Source organism: Nasonia vitripennis, chromosome 2, assembly GCF_009193385.2.
Source record: "Nasonia vitripennis strain AsymCx chromosome 2, Nvit_psr_1.1, whole genome shotgun sequence".
Taxonomy (NCBI): Eukaryota; Metazoa; Arthropoda; class Insecta; order Hymenoptera; family Pteromalidae; genus Nasonia; species Nasonia vitripennis.
Genome location: NC_045758.1, coordinates 21727843 through 21750840, shown reverse-complemented (window position 1 = coordinate 21750840; position 22998 = coordinate 21727843). Strand labels below are relative to the sequence as shown.

Below are 22998 nucleotides of genomic sequence, written 5' to 3'. Positions count from 1 at the left end.
AACGCTAGGTCTAAATGGCGCCAAATTTAAACACACATTGAATAATAATTGTTCGAAGGGTACTCTACAGTGAAAATGCTTCATAAATAAAGATGAAATGTTGTTGGTTCGGCAGTTGAAAGAAAAACATGACTTTTATTAATAAGTCGTGATCTACGCAGAACTTCGATATTTCGCGCAGCAAATTGTAAGTAGGATCTCGGTCCTCAGCTAAATTGCATCGTTATTCTAATTATTAGATTTTACTTCGCAGAAAATCATACCAAATAATCTTCTAAATCAATTCAATCTATTCAAAGAAGCATAATATTCGCATAATATACTGTCAAATAAAAATAACGCTTCGACATTTTAAAATTTGATTGCGTACATTCCAACACAATTATTGCATCAACAAATATAAATTTATATGCAAATATATAGGCCCCATATAATGCTAATCCTATGTCAATCCGTGCCGAAGGAAAAATTTCAAATTTCACCGTCGTTCCCGCGTCGCGAGCGCTATAATACGTATACACAGCTCTTTCCACCCCCACTCCAAGGATCATCGATCTCGAAAGTCGATCCGCGCTCGTGCGCCGCCATGGAAACGCCAGCGCGCTGAGTGTACTGTGTACAGTGTGTACACCATAGCGTCAAAAGGATCGAGATCGGCGGTATTATACACACGACGCGCAGACGAGACTTTCGGAATCGAGCGGCGGGGCTATAGAAGATGGCGAATCGAGCTGCGGCAGCAGTGAGCTGCCATATCGAGGAGACTGGGGCGACAGGACGCGGCGTTCCCGAGGCCAGCGAACCCAGCCGAATGTTTTCCTATCGTCGCCGCCGAGGCTCCTGCTGCTGACTATCGTGCCACCGTCTAATACTTAGTGAACGCGAACCAACCTGTTGCTGCTCTGCTGCTGGTGCTCCGTTAGACCGTGTTCTCATAGACTTCCATCGTGGATTCCGCGATACGCATACGCGCGCGTAGTAATAGTGCTCGAGTGGGTGGTGGTGTTGCAGCAGCGCGAGGGCTGCGTGCGTGTGCATCCTGGAGAGCCCGGAGACGTTTCCGGCTGCAGTGAAGAGGCGTCAGGATCGAGACCCAGTCGCGAAGAAAGAATGAGGGGGACGAGGTTTTACGCTGCACACTGACGAGTAAGTCGCTGCACCTATACAAGTATACCTGCATCAGTGTCCTTTGTGATGCGGACTTAGATATTCGAAAGGGAAATGTGCTACGTGCCGATTTTTTTTCTCGCGCATATAGGCACTGGGTTACGGTGTAATGATACAGGATGGTGTGCTGCTCGGACGGGGCATAGTCGATTAGCTGGAGAGCGAGCCCGTTTTTTAGCGCTTTTTAAATAGAAAGTATTTAATGTTTGCCTGTCGTTTGAAAACTAACCTCCAACGAGATTGCCGAGAGGAGAAAGTATAGCTCGTAGGTACATGTATGATAGCCGAGAGATTTCTTTTCTCGGCACATATTTGTTGCTCCTTTTTACATGCCGCAGCTCTGCGGTCACAAATATTTCACGTGACGAGCCGTTTGACGCTAATCCCATGATGCGCGAGCGACACTCGATATAAGCTACATTACATGGCAACATTAGCGAAGCCCGTTAGCTCTTATATACGTCAAATTACAGATATTTAATTCTTGCATTGCTAAACTTATGTCATATCTGCGGTTTTCCATCGATGCCGATACATCCTTTCGAACGCGACGTCGTGTATGGAAACGAGGATACGTTTTAAACTCGAATTCCTGTTTTTTAAAACACACAATGAAGGGAGAAGCGCGTGCTTAATTGCGATCCGAGAAGAACTCGGTGAATTAGACGCATGTATCAGTTAAAACTGGCATGCGTAATGACCCGTTCCGTTCGCATGCCCCCGAAAGTTGTTTGTACAAGCACCTGCACCGACGCACACACGCTCACGCACTGCTACTTACAGCCAGGTACACACTAAGACGTTACATCCTCATTAAGCGCCTCTCTCTATGCGTGTGCGCGTGCGTGTGCTCTAAAAAGACTCTCTCCGGAAGCTCGCCCGAATAATCTTTTTTCGAGACACCTGTGCTCTTAATCTTGTGTACGATCGATTTTTCCTTTTCCTCTATTACACGCATAGTCTAGTGGATATGGTTCTAAGGTGCGTTCTAGAGATGCTATCTTTGAAATATGCGATCTCGAATTATAGATTGAAGTAATTTATGCGCTCATACCACGTCACGGAATTCGAAATTACACGCGAGTATAGAATGTTTTTTATAAATTACATTTTTTACCAATCGTATTGCGCGACAGTGCCGTAGGCTACCTGTTAATAAGGGGAAATTCACAGCGATCCAAAGCCAGCGTTAGCAAAACTTTTTTAGCCGGTCATTCCTCAAATTCCAAAAAACGAAACTTGTGTTTGGTCTCTCCTGCGGCGGAGAATCCTGTGTTGCTAAATGCTAGTATCTCTCAAAAGCGCTCGTTCAGACTCAGAAATGCAATCAAATTTGTACACATTTTATTTGAAATGACTGATTATGTAAATTTCTTCGAGTTAGCAGTTTAGTTTGTCTAGGTGCCCGTGCAGGATATGCTAAATTTATTACAATTGCCGTAGATTAATTAAAAACGATTTCCCTCGTCATAAAGTGGGGAGGTTATTGAGTTAGCCCTTTGCCGGAAGGAGTGCGCATCAACTTCCGTATAGTCATCATATTTACTCGGTGACCGACGCGTCGTGTATCGCTTTATTGCCTTCTGCCGGCCACAGACTATACGCATAGAGTTAACACACGATGAATAAAAATCAAAATTCTTGTGATCGAGGTAAACTTATAAATTTCCACCAACTAATGAAGAAATTTCATTCCCACAGCCGGTGTCCGCAGAGGGACCGCAGAGGGACGCAGAGGGAGGTTGCCACGATGCAGCAACAGCAGCAGAAGCACCACCAGCAACCGCAGCACAGCCGGCGCAAGAAGAAGCGCGTGAACTACGGCTCGCGAACGGTCGAGCTAGCCCGAGGTGGCAAGGGTTTCGGTTTCACGATATCCGGGCAGCAGCCCTGCATCCTGAGCTGCATCGTACCGGGCAGTCCGGCGGAACTCGCGGGTCTGCGCTCCGGGGACTACCTGGTCGCTGTCAACGGACACGGGGTTGGCAAAGCGCCGCACGACGACGTCGTCCGGCTGATCGGACGGTCTAACGGACTGCTCAGACTGCAGATAGCCGAGCACTATTACAGCGATTCTAGCGAGGAGGACGAGGCGTCTACGAAGGTCCGATCCAGACCCAGATATAGGTTGGTATATTTTTCCATGTCCGAATTTCATCAAATGTTTAGAATTGATTATCGTATGTTTGGATTAATATACCGACTTCTTTTATGCTGTCATACGTTACGGACTGTGTGAATAGAAGATCCTTTTATGATCAATAAAATCTTCGAAACATTTTATAGTACAGCGTTTAGTCACAGTATACTGAAGGGAATTCCTGATAAGGATGATTCATCGTGATTTTTCGAATCCGTCGAATCATATGCTATCTCTTTTCGAACATCGAACATATACGCAAATAAAATAGTATGACGTAACGTTTATAAATGCTTGTCCCTTCAGATGCGTAACATTGACATTATAAACTTTTTATACGCTATAATATTATTCTCTTAACTTTACTTATTGGCTCAATGATTCTAAACAAATCTCGTTCATTTCAGGTCTCGATCCAGCAACGCATCCGGAAGTTCGGGACTGTCCGCGACTGTACATCCACAGTGCAGAGTAGCAAAGGTCGTCAGAGACCTTCAATCAGGTGCCATGTTTGAGGCGAGCACTACCAGGATATCTGTTCCAACGAATACTCACCGATGGAACATGTCAAGTCCACTACCGCCACCGCCACCGCCATCCTCGAGGAAACGCGACTCCGAGAAAATCGTTCACAGGGCGGTGCTCGGCTATCTGGGAACCATCGATATTCCCAGTCATCTGCACAGTGTGTCGATGATGTCGCTAGTTAGAAAATGCATCAAGAGAATTAAGGCTGAAAAACGCGATCCCACTACGGTATGTAGAAACATTCTTTTGTAAATGGTAACTTGGATGCTAAAAAAACATTTTATTTTATTCAAAATAATTGCATGACATTTTCTGTTTCAATTACAGGTCTTACTGACAATACACGTAGCAAACATAAAACTAGCCAATACCGAAGGCCGAGTGATCGCTGAATATCCCTCATATCGCATCGTCTATTGCAACTCTTTTTCAAACGAAGATAAGTTACACTTTGGTATCCTCACCAAATCGGCTACTGCCAATGTAGGAGATGTAAACGATAATCATGAAAAAGATAACGCTTCCAATTCTTGCCATGTCTTTAAAATCTATTCGAAGCTGACTGATCACGCAATACACGCAAACACTTGTGCAGCTTTCGGTTTTGGCTGCACTAAGGCAAGCGAACTCAATAATGCCTGCCAAGAGTTTCCTGCAAGTTGTGATGGCTTGGTTGGTGCCATACAGACGCTTTATATCGCGGATACGGCAGAGGGCGATGCCAATTTGTTCGATAACAGAAGGAATCATCGAGAAGCTCCGTCGTCGCCTCAACCTAGTAACGTTAGTACTTCTACTGCTCATTCAAGCAATAGTGACTCTGGGATTGGCTTCAAGGATGAGTGTGGGTGCCATTCAGATCGGAATCTCAATGTCGAATTTCCGTCTTATCCGCATGAAAGGGTAAGCTTTGAATTTATTCACGCGATAACGAAATAGCTGTTAAAATATATTTAAAATCACTGGGCATCTTCTTTTTAAATACAAAAATGTTTTGTTCAGTTTCAATCAGTATTATTATCTATTTTTCAGAGTATTGTCGTTTCTTCCTTGGGAAGAAATGTCAAGGACCCTTCCGGATCAAAATTAACTGTTCGAGCCATCTCCGATCCAAGATGGAGCGATTTTCCAAGGTGAGTTTACTTCTGTAATGATTTATTATTCATGTCGAACTGTAAACGTATTTTTGTATGTGCAAGTGGATAATTTTCTTACGATCAAAATAATAACTCCATCTTTCATGATACAGATCATAAGAAGGTATATATTTATCCTGACATAAAAGACTTAAGATGTGACGGCCTCCGTAACGGCTACCAAACTAGTTTTCTATCCTAGGCGTGTCGCAATCGGTTGATCATCAAAACGTAATGTGTCATGCATACAACTTCCTTTGAATCTGTGTAGGATCTTTTGTAATTCATAACTCATTCTTATCCGAAATCTTTACCTAGAAGAATCGCCGACTAGGGTCCAAAATTTTTTAATTTTATACATTCAATTATTGTAAACCCGATATTCATATTGCAATATCAGAGAAAATACCACCCCACGCAGTAAAACAGTTACTTCAAAAAATCCTATAAAAATTTTGTCAACAGGCCATACGGCTACCTGGACAAATCGAGCGATGCGGAGCAGCAGGTGGATTCATCCCCGCCGCGTACTGATGCTGACTACTGCAGCGTGGAAGACTATCCTGAGGGCCGTCTGCTAGCGCATTGCCAGGAGCTAAAGGAATCGCGCTCGCGAGCCGAGAGTCGGCGCAGCGCCGGTGGCAGCAGCAGCAACGGCGGAGAGGGGAGCATCGTCAGCTGTCCCGCCGTGCCATCTGGCCGGTTCGCCCATCGACATCAATGCCATCAGCGCGCCAGCCCTGCGGCTCTCGCTGCTTTAGCGCGCTCGCCCCGCTACACCTCGACATTGTCCGTTGGGACGCTGCACGCGAGATCCGCCGCCAGAGCAGCCAGGGACATTTCCAAGTCTACCGGCAACTTCTTCGCGCGCATGGACGTGGAGGTACCTGACAGGCTCAGTCCCAAGGTATTTATTTATTTATACTTCATCTTATTAAGTTTCGGTATAGTAACGTATATTTTGCGTCAGTGTGAATGGAAGAACGGAGCGTGGTGGGGAGAATTCGAACGGTTCTTTTTGTATACTATTAGCGCGAGTGTGTGTAAAAAGTATAAGTATACCGGCACGTGCGTTTTGCAGTGACATTTGAACATTATCTTGCAACTCATAATATTACTTTTCTATTGTAGTTAATTAAGAATCCAATACCGGTTTGTAAAAAATAGTTTTTATGTAACATAAATATTCGTCGGTACCTTATTATTGCTTTGTTGACTAAGGTATATCAATACTCAAGTTTGACTTCCAAAATAAACACCACTCGCGTCGATTTGTATACCATTTTAATGCAATTCAAATAGTATAATAACAATAAAATCAATTTATAGGTCTACACAAGCGGTATGAAGATACAAGGCTACAGCATGGAAAACCTGAAGACGAGCCCAGGCTCCAAGTCTCAGACGTCAGATGATCATTGCAACACGACCAAGTCTTTGCCGCACAGTCATACGGGCAAGGCCAATGACAAGGTGTCGAGGGCTTGGGGAAGCTTACAGGAGATTCGAAAGGTTGCCGGCTGTGAGCACGACGATTGTATGGTAAGTGTACGACGCATCCTACATCTGTCTCTTCCTATTACGTTGAATACGGCTCTACATTTTCTTCACGCCAGCCTTCGGTTCCGGTTTCTTTGTGTACTTTGCGGACAGTATGTAAAGAAATATTGTCGTTGCACATGCTTAACCGATAATTGATTTTTAATTTTTTTAAGCTGTTCTTATTTTTATTGTTGCTTATTTTTTGTTAAAAGTATTTTTCTAGATTATTCTTCTAATGATATTAAATGTATTTGCGTAAGTATTGAAAACTTAAGAATTCACGAACAATAGTGTTTTGGCACGATAAGGTTTGCTTTGAAAGGTCACGATGTTTTTAAATTGTCGTAAAACGGCAACAACACAGGTTGAAGCATTTATACTAAAAATCTTTTTTTTTTTTTTCATAAAAACAGTCTTTGATGTTTTTTACACAAGCTTATCGCTAAAACAAACGAAGATTTAAGGTGTTTTAGTATCCCCATTGTTTCATAATCTTATCTGTATAACGCTTTACAGCAACCATTATTTTCAGGTGTGCCTATACTTTGTTTTTAATCCTCTGAGTTGTATTAAAATGTAGTAACCTTTATCAAGTAATCCATTTTATGACGCGATAGGTAGTTGATTAAACTCTTATTTTCGAGTGAAAATTGAATTTCGCGCGCGAGATTGAAAAAAAGTACACGCGTCCACTCTGATAACAAAAACCGTAAGCTACTCCATCGTTTATGAAGCTCGTAGAGTCACTTCATTAATTGCATTCGAAATCACTCGTACATGTATGTACAGTGTACATTTTTCATTCGCGCGATAAAATTCCTAGATCCGCCAATCCGATACAGATGCCGCGTTTTATTAGCTATAATTAGCGCGATACAGAAGATGTGCGGCCTGGCAGGATGTATAGCGAGATTGGAAAGGAAGAATAAGGTACTTCTCGCACTTCTCTTCAACTGTTTCCACGCGCACCTTGCCATTACGGCGCGATGAATCTTGCAGCTCTGCAGCGAAGTGCTCGATATCCGTGGAACGGCGCGATAATTAGAGATACTCGATTTGCGGCTCGGTTAATTACGGAACTTCATTGTTTATGCCGAGTCGCGAGTTATAATAACTGTTGTTCCAGCGGCGCCGCTCCCGAGAAAATTCGCGGGAAAATTCGCAGGCATAAGTGTATGCATTCTCTCACCGACAGACTTACAGTTTCTTTCATAACTTCAGGGTTTTGAATTGTCGACAGAAAGGAATATAAATATTTTTTTATCGTTTCCTTTGTACGGTTATGAATCAAATGTTCAACAATTGCGCAACTTGGATGCGAACTTCTCGAACTGTGTATTGCCGTGATTTTTTACCGTGGGACTCTAACAAGGCAATTTATATTAAGATAAATTAAACTTTTGTAATCATGTCTCTCCCAAATATTCTCACACTCACAGTTGTTCAATTGTACGCATTTCATATTAGCTGGAGCTGATTTCAATTCAAACTGTAGCACGAATTTGATTCATCTAATTTATTTCCATGTAAATAAATAACGCCCGCATAATACAATCATTAATAATGCACGGATAGGCTTGCTCATTGTGTAAGGATGAAAAAGAATATGAACTGAATTAATTGATCGTACGTAACCATAAAGTTCACCCACTTAAGTCAGCAAATCGTCAACGCAAACAAGTCGAGATATATTATGAGAAATCTCGCGCGCAACGTCAACCCACATGAAAAAATCAAGCGGTGCGCATAAAACGGACTCTCTACGCTGGAAACGTAACATTACAGTCTCCGGCTGCAGTGAATTGCCTCCAGTGCACGCAACTTTAAAAGCTTAAATTATACAGCTATTAGATAGGCTAATTGAAGCCCTCCGAGGTATACCGACTCTATTTATTTTTCCTTTGAAAACTCAGGCGGTGCATTATGCCACGATTTACCGCATTGTTTCGAGCGCAAAATCGATTAAGAATTCTTTTATTTTCAGCGAGCCTCTTTCGCAAAGAAATTGAATCGACAGTCTATGTGCAGCTAGAACGTGCGTTTTTCATGCGAGTGAGACATAAATTCAAACAGCCTTGTGCCTAATTAAACAGACATTTTAACCGAAGGCGAATAATCTTCTTTCGTACATCGCAATTCCCTCCTCGGAAATGCATCTTGCTCTCTCGAGCGCTCCCCGCTGCTGCGCATCTCCTCTCCGATGTGAACAGCTCACGGGGTTCCGGAGCGCACGGAATCGTCATTACATCCATCGGCCGGCGTTGAACTCTTGTAAACTCTGGGCGCTCAGCCAGCCGTGTACAATGTACACTTACGCGTCTCTCTCTCTCTCTCTCTCTCTCTCTCTCTCTCTCTCTCTCTCTCGTGCGCGCATTAACCGCACACACTATATACAGATACGTACGTAGCTATACAGCAACGGCGGCGCATCGGAATGAACGAATAACGAAGGGCCCCGCGCGTGAGCTACGGTACTGTTTCCTTTTGCTCGACCGGCGTCGCGTCATCGCTTCCTGTGTGTGCGGTGCACACGCAGAATTTGATTTGCGCATCGCACAGGGGGATAGACCGGCGCGGCCACGGCCGATCCATTAGTGCGCGCTTGATGGCGAACGAACGAGCTCTGCGCATTCGTCGTTGTTCGCGAAAAATTTGCGGATCGGGTTTCGTCTGGAGAGGAGCCGCGCGGAGAGAACACAAGAGCAACTCATTATTCGCAACTGCTGTTGAATAAGACGCTCGAATTTCGTGTTTGGTATCGAGTTCACCGCGCCGCCGACGTCTGTGCTTGATTTACTCGATTCGAGCGTCTTAAGTGAACATCCTTTTTTCGGCGCTGCAGACTGATGGGCGCTTAATGCTTTTCCAGCGCTGCTGCTACTGCTGCTGCTCTGATGATGGTTAATTTCTTCATTTTGTTCGAGATTTGCCAGTGGCCAATTGCCGCTCGCTATTTATAGCAAACTGTCTGCGTTTGATCGCAGGGCATACAAACAGTTTAACGGTTTATTTGACCGCTGTTTTTTTTCTTCGAGCAGTGTTTTTTCGCTGGTCTACTGAAAGTTGCCTCATGGAACGTTATTCGCGTCCAATATTTCTGTTTTAAAATCAGTTCAACAAGAGGTTGCATAGCTTCGACTCGTGAAGTGAGTGCGCAGTGGTGTCGTTTCTAGATCTTTTTCAAGGTATGAACGGAAAGTTCTCGCAGAATCAATTCAGTTATGTGCAATGCAGTGATCTTATTACGAATCTTTTTTCCAGTGAATGATGCACTACTCCCTACATGCGAGTATAAAAAGACCGAACGCACTCATCTACGCTTTCAAAACCCAATGCGTCTTTTCAACAAGAGCTGCGCGAGCATTGTACGAACGCTTGCGGAGCCCGATGAATGACCGTCCGAATGAATGAGCGAGCCTAACTATATATCCCACTGGACCCGGTCGACGCAGTGCCCTCGGAAGCGGATAGAGCCCTCGCCCTCTCACGCATCATAACGTGTACGAATACAAGCGCGCAGAGCAGCGCAAAGCGCTAAGCGTACATACAACACGCGAACGTCCACATCGCGCGCAGTAGGAGACGGCGTACGGGAGGGGGAGTGTATAGGAGGACGACGAGGAGGAGGAAAGTAACGAGAGCGGGACCGAGGAAAAAGCCGGCCTGGTGGGGGTACAAGCGGCGACTTCATCGGGCAGAGATCAGCCGTCAAAGAGGTTAGCCTCTCAGTATTAGCGCGGCTCCTCGCGACGACGGCCCGCGTCGCCCGCTTCTCTTCGCCCTCGCCTCGCGTGCGAGTCTCTCAAATAGCTCAGCTGACACGCAATCGCACTGCTCCGAAACGAGAGAGTCGGCGCTTCGGCAAATTCAAATTTCCCGCGGGTGCTGCGCGAATGCGCTACCAAGTACGGTGTTCGGTCCAGGTACTCGGCTGCAGCGCGGAGGGGACTCGCGCGCGAGAAAACAAGAGGAGCGAAATCGAGGTCGAGTGCAGTAGTGTTGTTTGGGCGGAGCCCGGCCATCGCCAGTCGTAAAAGTCCGTATAGTCGTAGAGAGAGAAAGAGAGCAGCGAGCGAGTCTGCTTCTACGGCGCGACTTTTTCGAAATCCCAGAGCCGTATCAAGCTCGAATTTCGCCCGGAAGGAAGACGATTAAATGGGCGTACAACGAAGAAAGAGGAGAAAGAAGCCGCGAGTCTCGCGGCCGGCGAAGCATGAGTCGCTGCACGGTAAGCGAGAGAGAGAGAGAGAGAGAGAGAGAGAGAGAGAGAGAGAGAGAGATCGCGTGCAGTCGAGTGTGGAGAGAAGCAGCACCTTGAAAAATATTTCTCTCTCTCTCTCTCTCTCTCTCTCTCTCTCTCTCTCTCTCTCTCTCTCTCTCTGTATTATATTATACATACGTGTACACTTCGCGAGCGTCCGTGTGCGTGCGCTGGCTTTGTGTGTTTATTGAAACGCCGTGAGAAAAAGCCACTGTGTTTGCGCGTAATACAGAACGGAGCGTGTATAGATGTAGGCAGGATGCGTGATTTATTATTCATTATTGATCCGGTTAATGGTCCGTTCGAGCAGTGCATCCGAGCTCTCGGTTTATCGAGCGCCTGTTTATGCCGTACACACTCGCCGCGACGCGATTCATTGCTAATGATATATGTGGGCTTTAATTATGCGAGAATGTGCTCGCGCGACGACGAGTTATCGAGGGCTTTCAATTAATGTGTAAAAACTGCCCGTCTCGCTCTCTCAATGGACTACTGCAGCGCCTCGTCGCCGGTAATTAAGTTATCAATGAAACTGTTTATTAGCCACTGAGTAAGCGCGTATCTACTTACTGCTGTCATGTGGTTCGGAGGATTTTCGACCGAAAGTATAGTATTAGTGAGCGTTTACGTAAGGCTTTTTATACGAGCGACCCTGAACGGAAATTAGGGTTTCCTTTTTGGCTGTTGGCGCAAATAGCGTTGTTTTATCACACTTTATAATCGCAAACGCACATGGTTTGAATAATGCTTTTTTAAAGCGTGATGCGCTGATTTTTTTTCACTTCGACGATGAAAGTAGAATTGATCTTCTACACAAGTGCATCGTTTATCTGATTGATAATTATATATGTTGATCGCTCACGCTATCGCAAAGGTTCATCGAACGCGTGCAGCGCATAGTTGTAGACGCATTCCTCGCTAATGTGATTCGTGGCTGCTCCATTTTTACTTGGCGCTCTTCCACTCTTATCTAACTAAGTTCCTTTAAATCCTATCTCAACTACTCAAACGTTCGGAACGAAACTTTCTCTCGCGGATGAAGCATTGCATAAGAACGCGCCTGTCGCGAAAAAAACGCCTCAGTAAATCGCTCGTTAATAATCGTTATAATTTAAAATCACGATCGACTATCCTGTAGCATTTTTCGATCGCGCAACGGGTTCAGGCTGAAAAAAAACAATGGCGAATAATATTTTATTACAACGGCTTCTGAGAAGCGAACAAAGAGACATTTTTCGTGCACGAAAAGAAGTACATTTCGATACGCTAATTATGCCGATGCCTGACCGTTCTGGGAACGTGATGAGAATGAATATCCTTCGCGCGCGCTGAGTGTGCCCCGTTAGGCAGTGCCGTATACACTATACTTCTCGGACTTTTTCCTTCTTCGCCGCGTGTTTAGAAAGCGTTTTCTGCTTTGTCGTCCGCTCTGCAATCTCTACTTTTCTGTCTATACGGTACTCGTTTCAGATACGCCTGTATCTTTCTGTGGCTTGCGCGAGTTTTTTTTTTACTCGATAAATAATTGAACTTGCGTGTAGGCGCGTCAAGTAATAAAAATTTGTATTTCCTTTGTTCGAAAAACGTATTTATCTGGTATTTCTTCGAAATGTGCGAAAAGGTTACTCTTCGTCAGCAATGCATCCTTTATCGTCTTTTTTCTTAAGTAAACAATGAAAGTATTTTCTTTTCGTGACGGGCAACAGGCTGAAAGTCTGCCTTATCTTGCGAGTAACGTCATCGTCTAGAATATCTCCGGTCTCCGGCGCAGGCACACTTGTTGCATACTCCTCGTTTAGCATTCGCTAAACAAACATGTGCTTCGTCTATAGTCATTTAAAGTTTTTTGCGGACTTCGTTAAAGTAATGATAATTTCCAAAATCATAGTTCACAACAATTTTTTAGTGTATTCTCTTGAAATTTTTCAATTGTGCGCAAAGTTACTGACGGAACAATTCTTTTTCAGCATGGGAGCACAGAGTCGTGCGATAAAACCACAGGCTTCGGAGTTCACACTTGGGCCATAAGCTTCGAAAAGCTACTGGAGGATCCGAAGGGTCTACAAACGTTCGCAGTGAGTACATTTATAGCCAATGAGTGGATTTTTGTTACGTCGCTTAACCTATTATTAAAAATGTGTGCCAATTACCGGATGAGTAAGCGTCATCAAAACACATGGAGTGTCAAACCGCTCTCACTGGCTTATGAATCAGCTGTTAATAATCGCTTGTTCATGATTCCGATCGCATTTTTTCATATATAAAATGGCTGTGCAACTAATTCGCGCTAAAAATCTGCTAAATAAATTAAAAATACGTATTCGAATTCTTTTTTTTTTTTGTCATCATCAACCAAAAAAGGCATACATTGCTTTTCTTTTCACCTGAAACCAGTTTTTCAAGTTCTTAATATAGCAAATTTTTCACAGAAATACCTTAAAAAAGAAATTAGTCACGAGAACATTTACTTCTGGGCAGCATGCGAGCGCTATTCCGACACGGAAGACTTAGTTGCTCGGAAGCGACTGGCGGCGCAAATTTATCAACGGCATTTGTCAAATAATGCCCCGGAACCCGTCAACGTCGATAGTCACGCCGCAGGTAAAATTACGCCAGAGTTGCTGAATTCCGCTCCCGCCGATCTCTTCGCACAGGTACTAAAGAATCATGATTGCGTTACGTACAAACTTGCTAAATAAATTAGTCGTTATAGTTAATTATTTTTCATTGTGTATAAATTTGACCCAATGAATGTTAATTTCAGGCACAAAAACAAGTCTTCAATTTGATGAAGTTCGATAGCTATCCTCGTTTTCTCCGATCAGACATATATCAAAAATGTTTGGAAAATGGGTGCGACGATATCGATACGTCACCTGAAGACGGGGATCTTTTTTTAACGAGTTCACCTGTTAAACTGAAGAAAAGTCATTCCGATGCTGAGGATCGCTGCAGAAAATCAATTCTTCCATGGCACAGAAAAAATAGGTAATTAAAAGTATTCATAAAATCGATAATATCACTAGATCGAGTGAATATTTCATATCAATAATATTTTAGATCAAAATCAAAAGATCGGGGTGAATCGGAGTACAACAAAACTCCAAGCCGTGGAGAGAAAATTTACAAGAGTTTCTCCACCATACAGCGAGACAATGAAGGGAATAACAACGAAGAAGACAGTGTTTCCATTTCGAGCAGTCGCTCGTCTCTTGCGTCGTGGGATCTTGCATTACGACAGTCATTCACTAAACACGTAAGATATAATCTTCTGGTTATGAGTAGATTTTAGCCTTTTCGCAGCTCAAACTAATATATACTTTTGTGTGATAAGTTTTTGCATACATAATAATAGAGATTTTGTAAAATTAAAATGTTTGTATTAGATTTGGCTTGTTTTTTTTCTTTTTGTTTGATTTGCTTGCGAGTTGTGAGTTCTTTTTACGTATAATTAGTATTTCAGATAAAAACAAACTTATCAATTCTTTTAATGACTTTGAGCTTCAAACACGACACGCGATTTCCGATCACTGCAAATTACTGCACTTAGCATTAAAGGGTGAAACTAGGTGAACCAAAATCTTATATCTTCTTTCAAATCTATATAGTGATACTAATAGTTGCTTTAATTCCTTCATTTTCTCACGTTTTTAATAAATTTTTTTACTTGAAATCGAAGTAGTTATTGAATAATAAGTCAATGATCTAGCAAATATACAGGTAATCATTGAGATAGCAATGGTTCTTTTTCAGTTGAAACGATTTATTCCTTTCTGCGCTGTATTTCTAAACGTTACCATGTTTCACCCTTAAAATAAGAGTAAAGGAGAAGTAGTTCGAAATCGATAATTTTAACTTGTAGTCGGCCTCGTCCTGCGAAGGACAGTCGAACGAGAAGCGAGAGACTCATGTATCTAAATGCGCTGGCCTATGTCGAGTTATTCTCCCGGACGGCTCGACGACGGTCATACCAACCAGTCATTCGGATAGCGTCCGAGATGTCGTTACGCGCCTCCTTGACAAACGCGCTCTACGGTACTCAAACTACGACGTCCTTATGCTTGCTACAAACGAGGTTTGTTTTTGTTTTAAATTAGTTAAAACCGTCCAGTTCTTAAGGGTACACTACATAGACTTTCTTTTTACGATTAAGAAATCAAATAGTAACGTTTTAATCAAATGAAAAAACGTTTGTTGATATGCATGTCATTGTAAGTTGTAGAATTTATACGAAATTTATTATTTACAATAGCTTCATGTTGTACATGAAGTCAAAACATTCACAATCAGACCGAAAGTACCTATCATAATTCATTTAAAGAATAAACAGCGCTATTTAAATCATAAAAACTTAAATACTTAAATCTTAATTTACTGTATCCTTATTATATTTGTAGGGTTTTATAGCCATAGAAGCATGGTTTTCCATTAACAATTTAATTTTTTTGAAAAATTTGAATTTTGGTTTTGGTATTATTTTGGTGTTTGTTAAAATACTATAAATTATACTGTATTATTTAGTGTACACGTCGCAATTATTTACTCATTACAAAAATCACATTTATATAGGATGATTAAATTTTTATTATATTTCAGATCATTAATCTCAAGTATCCAAGTTCAGTATTAGCCAGCCAAGAAGTTGAAGTTTTGCCAACTAAAGTTATTAAGGTGGATTTACCATCTCGTCGTGTGATAAGCGTTGTGGCTCATAAAGGAAGAACATTGAAAGAAGTATTAAAGCCACTTTTAAACAAATACGGCTTTAAGCTTGATCTTGTTACAATTTGGGCTGATGGACATCCTGTCTCAGTGGATATTCCTGCTATGAATGCTCCTCCGAGACTCGCTCTTACTTCAAATAACAAAGGTATTTTCTATCGTATTTCCTTGTATTGAAGATACGAGATTACAATAATACTACAATTATTTGTTACTTTTTAGAACACATTGATGACGCATCATTATTCAAAACTCCGGAAGTACCAAGAGGTCAACCAACCCTTGATGAAATAACTAATAAAGTGTTTGAAGAACTTCGGGTTGGTAAAAGCGAGAGCAAATACGATGAAGACGAAGGCTCGTGCAAGGTATGTACGCGTTTACTATTTGATTAATTCATGAAAACCTTAAATAATAATAAACCGTTTTCATTTCCAGTCTGATGGTCAAAAGTCTGAAGGTTCTTCTATACTTTCAAGCAAATTCTTCTCGCGAGATTCAACTCTTCATATTAAGAAAAAGGTATGTAAATGTTTTTACAGTTACATAACTTTCAGATCTAAATCAATGAATTTATAAATCTGATACACTTTTGCAGTCGAAATCTAAGAACAGCAATACGAGTGAAAAAAGCAATTCTGATTGTGGGAATGACGAAAGTAATCGACCGCAACCGCCTCTTATAGCTAAATGGCGCAACGGTGTAAAACTTCAGCTACCTAGTAGATTTGATGGAGATGGTAAAAGTACTGATTCTTTTTAAGAATTTTAATAATTTGCATAAACTAGAAACTTAATATAAATATTTATTACAGATCTATACGAAGGGCTTAAACGCGCTCAGCGATCGAGACTCGAAGATCAAAGGGGTACAGAAATAAATTTCGAACTTCCGGATTTCTTAAAAGTGAGACAATAGAACATTAAATTAACCATAATAATTAATGCATAAAGATAGAGAGTTATATATAAAATATGTCTTAATCTTTAGAATAAAGAAAATGGACAAAAGCCATCCGATGATAAGAAACGACGGAAATCACGTATATTCTCTGGACATAGTGATTTTAGTAAATTTTATGATGCCGAAGAAGAAAAGTCGAATCTCGAAAGGTGCTTGGATAGTTCAAATAGTTTAGATTCAACTTTAGTTGACGCCGATAAAACAATTGTTGAGAATGGCAATCAGCAACTAAAGTCGACTAAAGCGAACAATCAAGATCTATCGCAACTTTCGCCGACAAAGTTGTCTAAACCACCACCTCTTCCACCAAAACCAAAGAGTTTATCGAATTCTTTGCGAAATAACGTTTTACCTTCAAGACCGTTTCAACGTGTTACTAATTATGACAAGAAAACTATTTGATGAATTTAGTGGAAAATACAGTTTTATAAAGACTATAAATGGCTTTAATGGACGGAAATCAACGAATGATGAGATTATATAGCAAGAATGTATTATGATAGAATGTAATTAAAAGCTTATATGTGAATTATGCAAGGCAGTCAGAATCGAAAATGCGCAGCTATACTAATATGAATGCCTTGAAATATGTAGTTCATTATAACATTATGACATAGGAAAAAACTAAAATGAATTGTAGAGACTTTCATGACATGAAAAGACTAAAAGAAATTGTTATATGTATTTATGTTTTTTATTCTATTTAAGAAACTCGGAAATAAATAGATAACTCACGATTACAAAATGAGTATTATTAATTTTTATAATATTATAAACAGAGAAATAAATTATATAAACTATGTTTCACTCATGACTTTTGTTCTTTTTCTCTTTACAGCGATGATTCAAGAGTTCTTATTATTTTATCGGTTATTCTAAAAATTCAGGGCAAACTAAATTCAATTATAATAACCTACTGTCTAGGTGGAGTTAGAACTGATAAATTATATATATATATATCTTTTATAACCAATACTTTATCTGACCTGTATCTAGTTATAGAAATGTTTAAAAATTGATGTCGCGAACAATTTTGTAAATATCAACTTTCATTTAGAGTGAATAAGAATTAAAACGCTATGTAATTAATTGATAAACTTGATTTTATAATATTAACGTTATAAAAATACGTTTAAGATAAACTTACTGACAACCCATCTCATCGTAACACTCTATGGTAAGTATAAACTACTTCAAGAGTTTGAATAACTGACTATTGAGCTATATCAAATCCATTATTGACAAAATTCTAGAAAAAGATATCAAACGTGAATACTGGAGTTATACCTAGACTTATTTGAATCCGAAATAGCCATAAATTCAACATTAATAAAAAATGAAATAATCGAAAACCGTTTAAATTCAATATTTACGGTATTTTCTTCCAACGTAACGAATTTTCATCGAACGCTTCGAAAATCCAACAATTTTCCTAATACATACAATTAGATAGTAAAATGTATTAACACAAAAAACATAATTATTACTTTAAAAGAATCATAAAAAACGTTGATCATTAATTAATTATATCTGCGAGCGCGTTTTGTCCGCCAGTCCGCGCATTGAGTCAGGTTTCGCGCGCAAGAGCTGCGCCAAAAAAAAGGCGGGCGCCCGAGTGCAGGCGACCGAAAAGAAGCGGGACATCGCGGGACACTCTGGCGCCGGGAGTCGGCGAGGTGGGGAGAGGATAGTACAGCATACAGCTGATAGCGAAGCCTCAAGACAGCTCTGATGTCTGCGCGAAATCCGCTGCACACATGTATTGTTTTTCGATGAACTCGGGTATATGAGGTATATAAATATCTCTCCCCACCATCCCTTGAACTTGGAACTTGGACATTCAGACGTTCGGCTTCGAGCGAGACGGACGCATGTGAAGTAAAGGTATCGCGCGTTTGTCGGGTATCACACGATTTATCGCGACTGTCGATCGCGAATCTTTGGAATAATGCGATTTTTATGACATCGGCGATTTCCTGGTCAACATCAACGTCGGGACCTAACCTTCATTGTCGGCGCAGTCGCAAGTGTGAAAGATAAGAGGACATCCCGCCAAAATTTTCTTCTCGGATCGCCGCTATTTTTACTAAGAAAAACGGGTGAGTATAGGTGAGGTTATTGTGGATTACAATAGGTTGATGATTGTTCTCGAAGAGCGATGTGAACGAAAGGTTTGTGTCTGTTAAAAAATTCAAAAATTTCGAAAAAATTCTCAGATCTTGTTACCAAGGGCACTGGATGGCTTCGATCGCAATCGGGTATGGAGGCATTCAAATGACCAGTGATGTGTGTGCTTTTTAAATATGACTTCCCAACGTTAATCAGCTTCCTTTTTTTAATTATTATTGGACGTCGTCGTTAACAAGGGCATTTAAAGGGCTTCGATCGCGATCAGAAGTTGAGGGATATAAATGACCATTGATGCCTTCCGTGTTTTGTAAATATGACTCCACGACGGTTATGAATTCTTTGTGTTTAATCATTGGGTGTCGTTAAAGGGTTAATAAATTATTTAAAATATTGACTACAAGTTTTCTTAAATTTCGCAATGTCGCTTTCGGTTCGCTTTTAACTTCGGCAATATTTTGATATTTTCAATGGTAAAATGGCGTTTAATTTTGTTAATAGGCTGAAGCAGCCCCTGTATACCTACTATTCTTCAACCACTCCCGACGGCGGAGTTGCATACAGCTTACATTACACAAGTATACACAGTACGTGTAGCACAGTTTCTAGAGGTAATCTTACAGTCTACAAATATTAATAATATTCGCATTGTAAACATAAATTTAAATATATATATATATATATATATATATATATATATATAATATATATACTCTTGAGGATAGTATTATGTAAACATACTATTCGATACGTTAGTGAAATGATCTATTTCTCAAAACTTCCAGTTAATGTATATAGCGTCATTGTTGAAGAATATTAAACAGAATTTTATTGTTAATTTATTGATCTATATTAATTTTAATGTTAAATAAAATTTAAGTTCGCATTATAGGCTACAGTTTAAGAGAACAAAATGTCGTTACAGTCCATTAACTTTAACATCGTTTTCAGCAAATATCGACAAATCTCTTGTTTCGTCTTCGCGCTCGCATGGAAGGCGAGACGTGAGTTTCTGGACCACCCAGGACCCAATACCCAGCATCGGCTTCTCGGCACTTTTTTTCTGCCGAACCTGCATCGCAACGGAGAAGTGAGACAAATAGATCGAAGTGGGGGTAGGCAACGTTTAGTGTTTCTCGACGACTATACGATCGCTCGTTCGCTCGTTAATTATGCGAATATAATCCAGCAAGAAGTGACCGTTAGACAAATATGCTGCGCTTGCCGGATGTCGTCAACGCTGTACTCTTTCTCGCGGATATTGCGTGAACATCGTAATGTAAACACAAGGTTGCAAAATACTTTGTTTAACGACGTTGAAATTTATGTAGGTATGTACATACGTGAGAGTGTCAATAAATAACCGGAGAAATGTGTACTTATGCTGAGTAAATGAAAGATTTCAAACAGAAAAGGTTATCGGAGACTTCTGAGAAATAAACAACGTAGGGTTCGAATCCCATTATCTGCGTGTTTAAAATTGTTCGTTTATTAGATAACTTACCACTCTGATCTAGTACATTAAGCATAATTTCATTACTGATACAATTTCCTTTGTACAAAATGTAAACACACGCGTCTCACTGGGTTTCTAAATGTAGTTTAGAGTTTATTTCCGCCCTTCTTCGTGAATACGTATCAATATTATGTACACACGTATCGGCGCGTTATCAATCTATTCGGAGTTGTCATTATCTTTCCCCGGAACAAGTTGGCTTTAACGGGACGGAAAAAGCTCTTCGAGCGATAAATGTAAATGAATAATCACTCGTTTTAATAAGAGCGTTGATCGTAAGTGAACGACACTTACATAACTCAATGCCATGTGTGCCATCGTGAGACTTTGATAGCGGTTCCAGAATCGTCAGACTCTCGAACGAACGAACGCTTATGGTAGGAGCAGAGTGAGGGAGTGAGAAAAATGAAAGAGCGAGAGAGTTGTCATCCGTTGCGCTATCCCCACCCCCGCTTCATTCATATGTACTGCGACAGTTAACGTTTGCTTTGTGTTCTCTCTTTTTGTCGCTCGAAAGAAATATTCGCGCTTGAAGCTTGAAACAGCAATTGTATTTCACAGACCGACTAACGTGAACGATAGTTTAAATACCATGTAAAATTAGTCGTGATTTAATGCATCAAGAAAGCGACTAATATTTTATAAATTGGAGCGATTATAATTGTAAATTGAAGTTTCGTAGCGGTACCCAATTAGCATTAGCATATTCGTTTAATGCATGACGCAAAAATAATACAAAACAGTCTGTACGCATCCTTGACCGATATCACGTAAGCTCTCTCAACGGCTCGCCCTTCTTCTCTCTTCCTCTTTGGCGCTGCTCCGTTCTCGCTCGTTCTCCAGTTTCTCGCGTAACGGTTGGCGCTGCTTATCTCAAATATTGGCTTGGCAACGCGATCGCTTCTCCGACTTGGTTTCGCACACACGTGCTCAATGCCCACCCGCCGCCACCTAGAATCGAGAGAGACAGAGAGACAGAGAGAAAGAGAGACCGACCGTTTGACATTTGCTCTCGCTTTCATTGCTCTCGGCTCATTCGTTCAGCCTCCGCGCGTATGTAATGTAGGACCTACGCCGCACACGAGAGGCTCATTTGAATTTTATTTGACTGTAAAATTTTACGGTATTTGCTAGTACAGTTTAGCGCGTTTCTTTCTAAAATTAGGGGCCTAGAATTGGGCAATTCTTTATTTCGAGTAGGAGCTAAGAGGATACTCGATTAGGAAAGAACGTTGAATTCTTCTGTTTTATTGCGCTGAAATGAGCGTCAATCAGCTGAATTTTATCTTATACTTGCGTACTTCACGTATAACAGCACGCCATGACATTTCTCATAACTTGTGCGTATCTATTCTGATTTCAGATAATATTTGGAAGTGAATTGACGATTACAAAGTGCAAGAATTTGTATACAGTCGTATCGTAGTTGAAAAGTGTACGAACTAAGTTGAGAGTAACTTTAAGTTGAAAAAGGCATGAACTGTCAAGTGAGGCTTCAAACAAACATTGAAGTATATCAAAAGTGTAAATAATAGACAGACACGTAACAGTGCGCGCAGAATCAATTTAACCGCAAAAAATCAAGCCGAATATAAGGCGCCTGATCAAAGCGACTCGCTGAGCACGATGTCGCACCGGATGAAGTTGAACTGCAGTGGGCAGCAGCCACTGAATTTGTCCCAGATACCGGAGATGGATAACGAGAACGTTTCCAGCGAGCCGTCGAGCCCGCTAACGCCTATCACCAGCATCGCCCGAGAACTTGGCCGCTCCAGCTTATCGTCCGATGACACTCCAGTCAGAGCCATTCGCCCAGCCGGTGAGTCTTTTATCATTACATTTTTAATGGATTCTTGTTGCACTAGAACTATTTTCATCTTTGAATTATTTAAAAGTCATTGCATTGACGATGATCGATGATCGATGAACGATGAACGTCTCGAAGCAGTAACGGTTTGAAACCCCATACGAATCACGAAAATCAATACAACAAAAGTTCATACGTTGCTTCTGGAGCTTCTGGAGCCACTGACACTTTCTTTTTTTTCGACTTCGCTCAATCGATCCAACAAACACGACCATACCCATACTAAACGAAATTTAAAAACGCCGTTGCCGCAGCGCGCGTTCATTTTTCATGAAAACGCGACTCCGACGAGACGTCAACGCGCGGGGAAAAAAACTCAACGACGGACAGTCCACACATTGCAGCAGCGCCGTATGCAGACTTTTACTTTTCCCGGGTAAAAACACCGGGCGAGTGCGCGCGCGAGCAGATGGTGCAGCCATTTAGCTACCCCTGCATACGCGCGCTCGAGAGCTAGTACTGGCCATAAGGGTAGCTGTAGTTTAGACGTCGGCGTACGAGCGAACATGACGTTATAGAAAAAGCTGCCGCGCGCGCACTTTTCCAGAGGGACTCGAGCGCGATATTAATCGGCGTAACCGAAATATTTCGCCGATATCATCGTTTTACTATCGATCGCTTTGTGCTAACGACTCTGCACGCCTAAACAAACAAACAAATTATTCGAGCCTCCTTACAGCGAGAAAACTATTAGTTTGTTCAATTTGGTCTGGAAACTAAAAAAGTTTATTATCAAATTGATTTTTTTCGGAGCAAAAAAATACTATAAAAATGACGATCGATAAAACTTTTCAAAGAGTAACAGACGACAGCATAAAATCTATAAAGATAACATTCCTACTCGATCAAAGGAGGTCTACACAAACACGAGTCCCATTCAAGTGATTATACAAGAAAACCCATCCTTATCATCACAATGAGCCCAGAGTATAGCGCGCGATTGTCAGTCGTCGAGCCGAATCGTCCTTTAAATCACCTAATCTCCTCCGAGCCCTTTCGCCCTCGACAAAAGAAAACACATCAAGAGC

At 41.3% G+C, this 22998-nt stretch overlaps 2 protein-coding genes across 7 annotated transcripts in view; both read left to right on the top strand.

Annotated features, from left to right (window-relative positions):
- The first annotated feature begins 64 nt into the window (after window positions 1-64).
- LOC100117712 (regulator of G-protein signaling loco) lies at window positions 65-17267 on the top strand. Of its 4 annotated transcripts, none has more exons than XM_001601826.6 (18): window positions 65-1146; window positions 2869-3294; window positions 3715-4063; window positions 4163-4738; window positions 4868-4968; window positions 5437-5878; window positions 6301-6513; window positions 12742-12849; window positions 13204-13428; window positions 13539-13762; window positions 13835-14030; window positions 14637-14849; window positions 15371-15644; window positions 15719-15864; window positions 15935-16018; window positions 16095-16236; window positions 16312-16403; window positions 16488-17267. In XM_001601826.6, exons 2-18 carry the CDS (start codon window positions 2918-2920, stop codon window positions 16860-16862), a joined length of 4137 nt encoding a protein of 1378 aa, XP_001601876.1. In that variant the 5' UTR covers window positions 65-1146; window positions 2869-2917; the 3' UTR covers window positions 16863-17267. The 4 variants fall into 4 exon arrangements, with proteins under 4 accessions (XP_001601876.1, XP_008209535.1, XP_032452507.1 ...); XM_008211313.4 differs by having other exon boundaries at window positions 16095-16242; XM_032596616.1 differs by lacking the exon at window positions 14637-14849.
- An 881-nt stretch (window positions 17268-18148) lies between these two features.
- Window positions 18149-22998, top strand: part of LOC100117630 (M-phase inducer phosphatase) — an 88448-nt gene continuing 83598 nt past the window's right edge. Inside the window, exons 1-4 of one of the 3 annotated variants that reach the window (XM_001601760.6) lie at window positions 18149-18559; window positions 19089-19198; window positions 19539-19702; window positions 21467-21922. In XM_001601760.6, coding sequence (XP_001601810.2) covers window positions 21730-21922 — 193 coding nt within the window. In that variant the 5' untranslated portion in view covers window positions 18149-18559; window positions 19089-19198; window positions 19539-19702; window positions 21467-21729. Of the gene's footprint in view, window positions 18560-19088; window positions 19199-19538; window positions 19919-21466; window positions 21923-22998 lie in introns of all 3 variants that reach the window. The other 2 variants (XM_016982909.3, XM_031924629.2) reach the window with 2 other exon arrangements.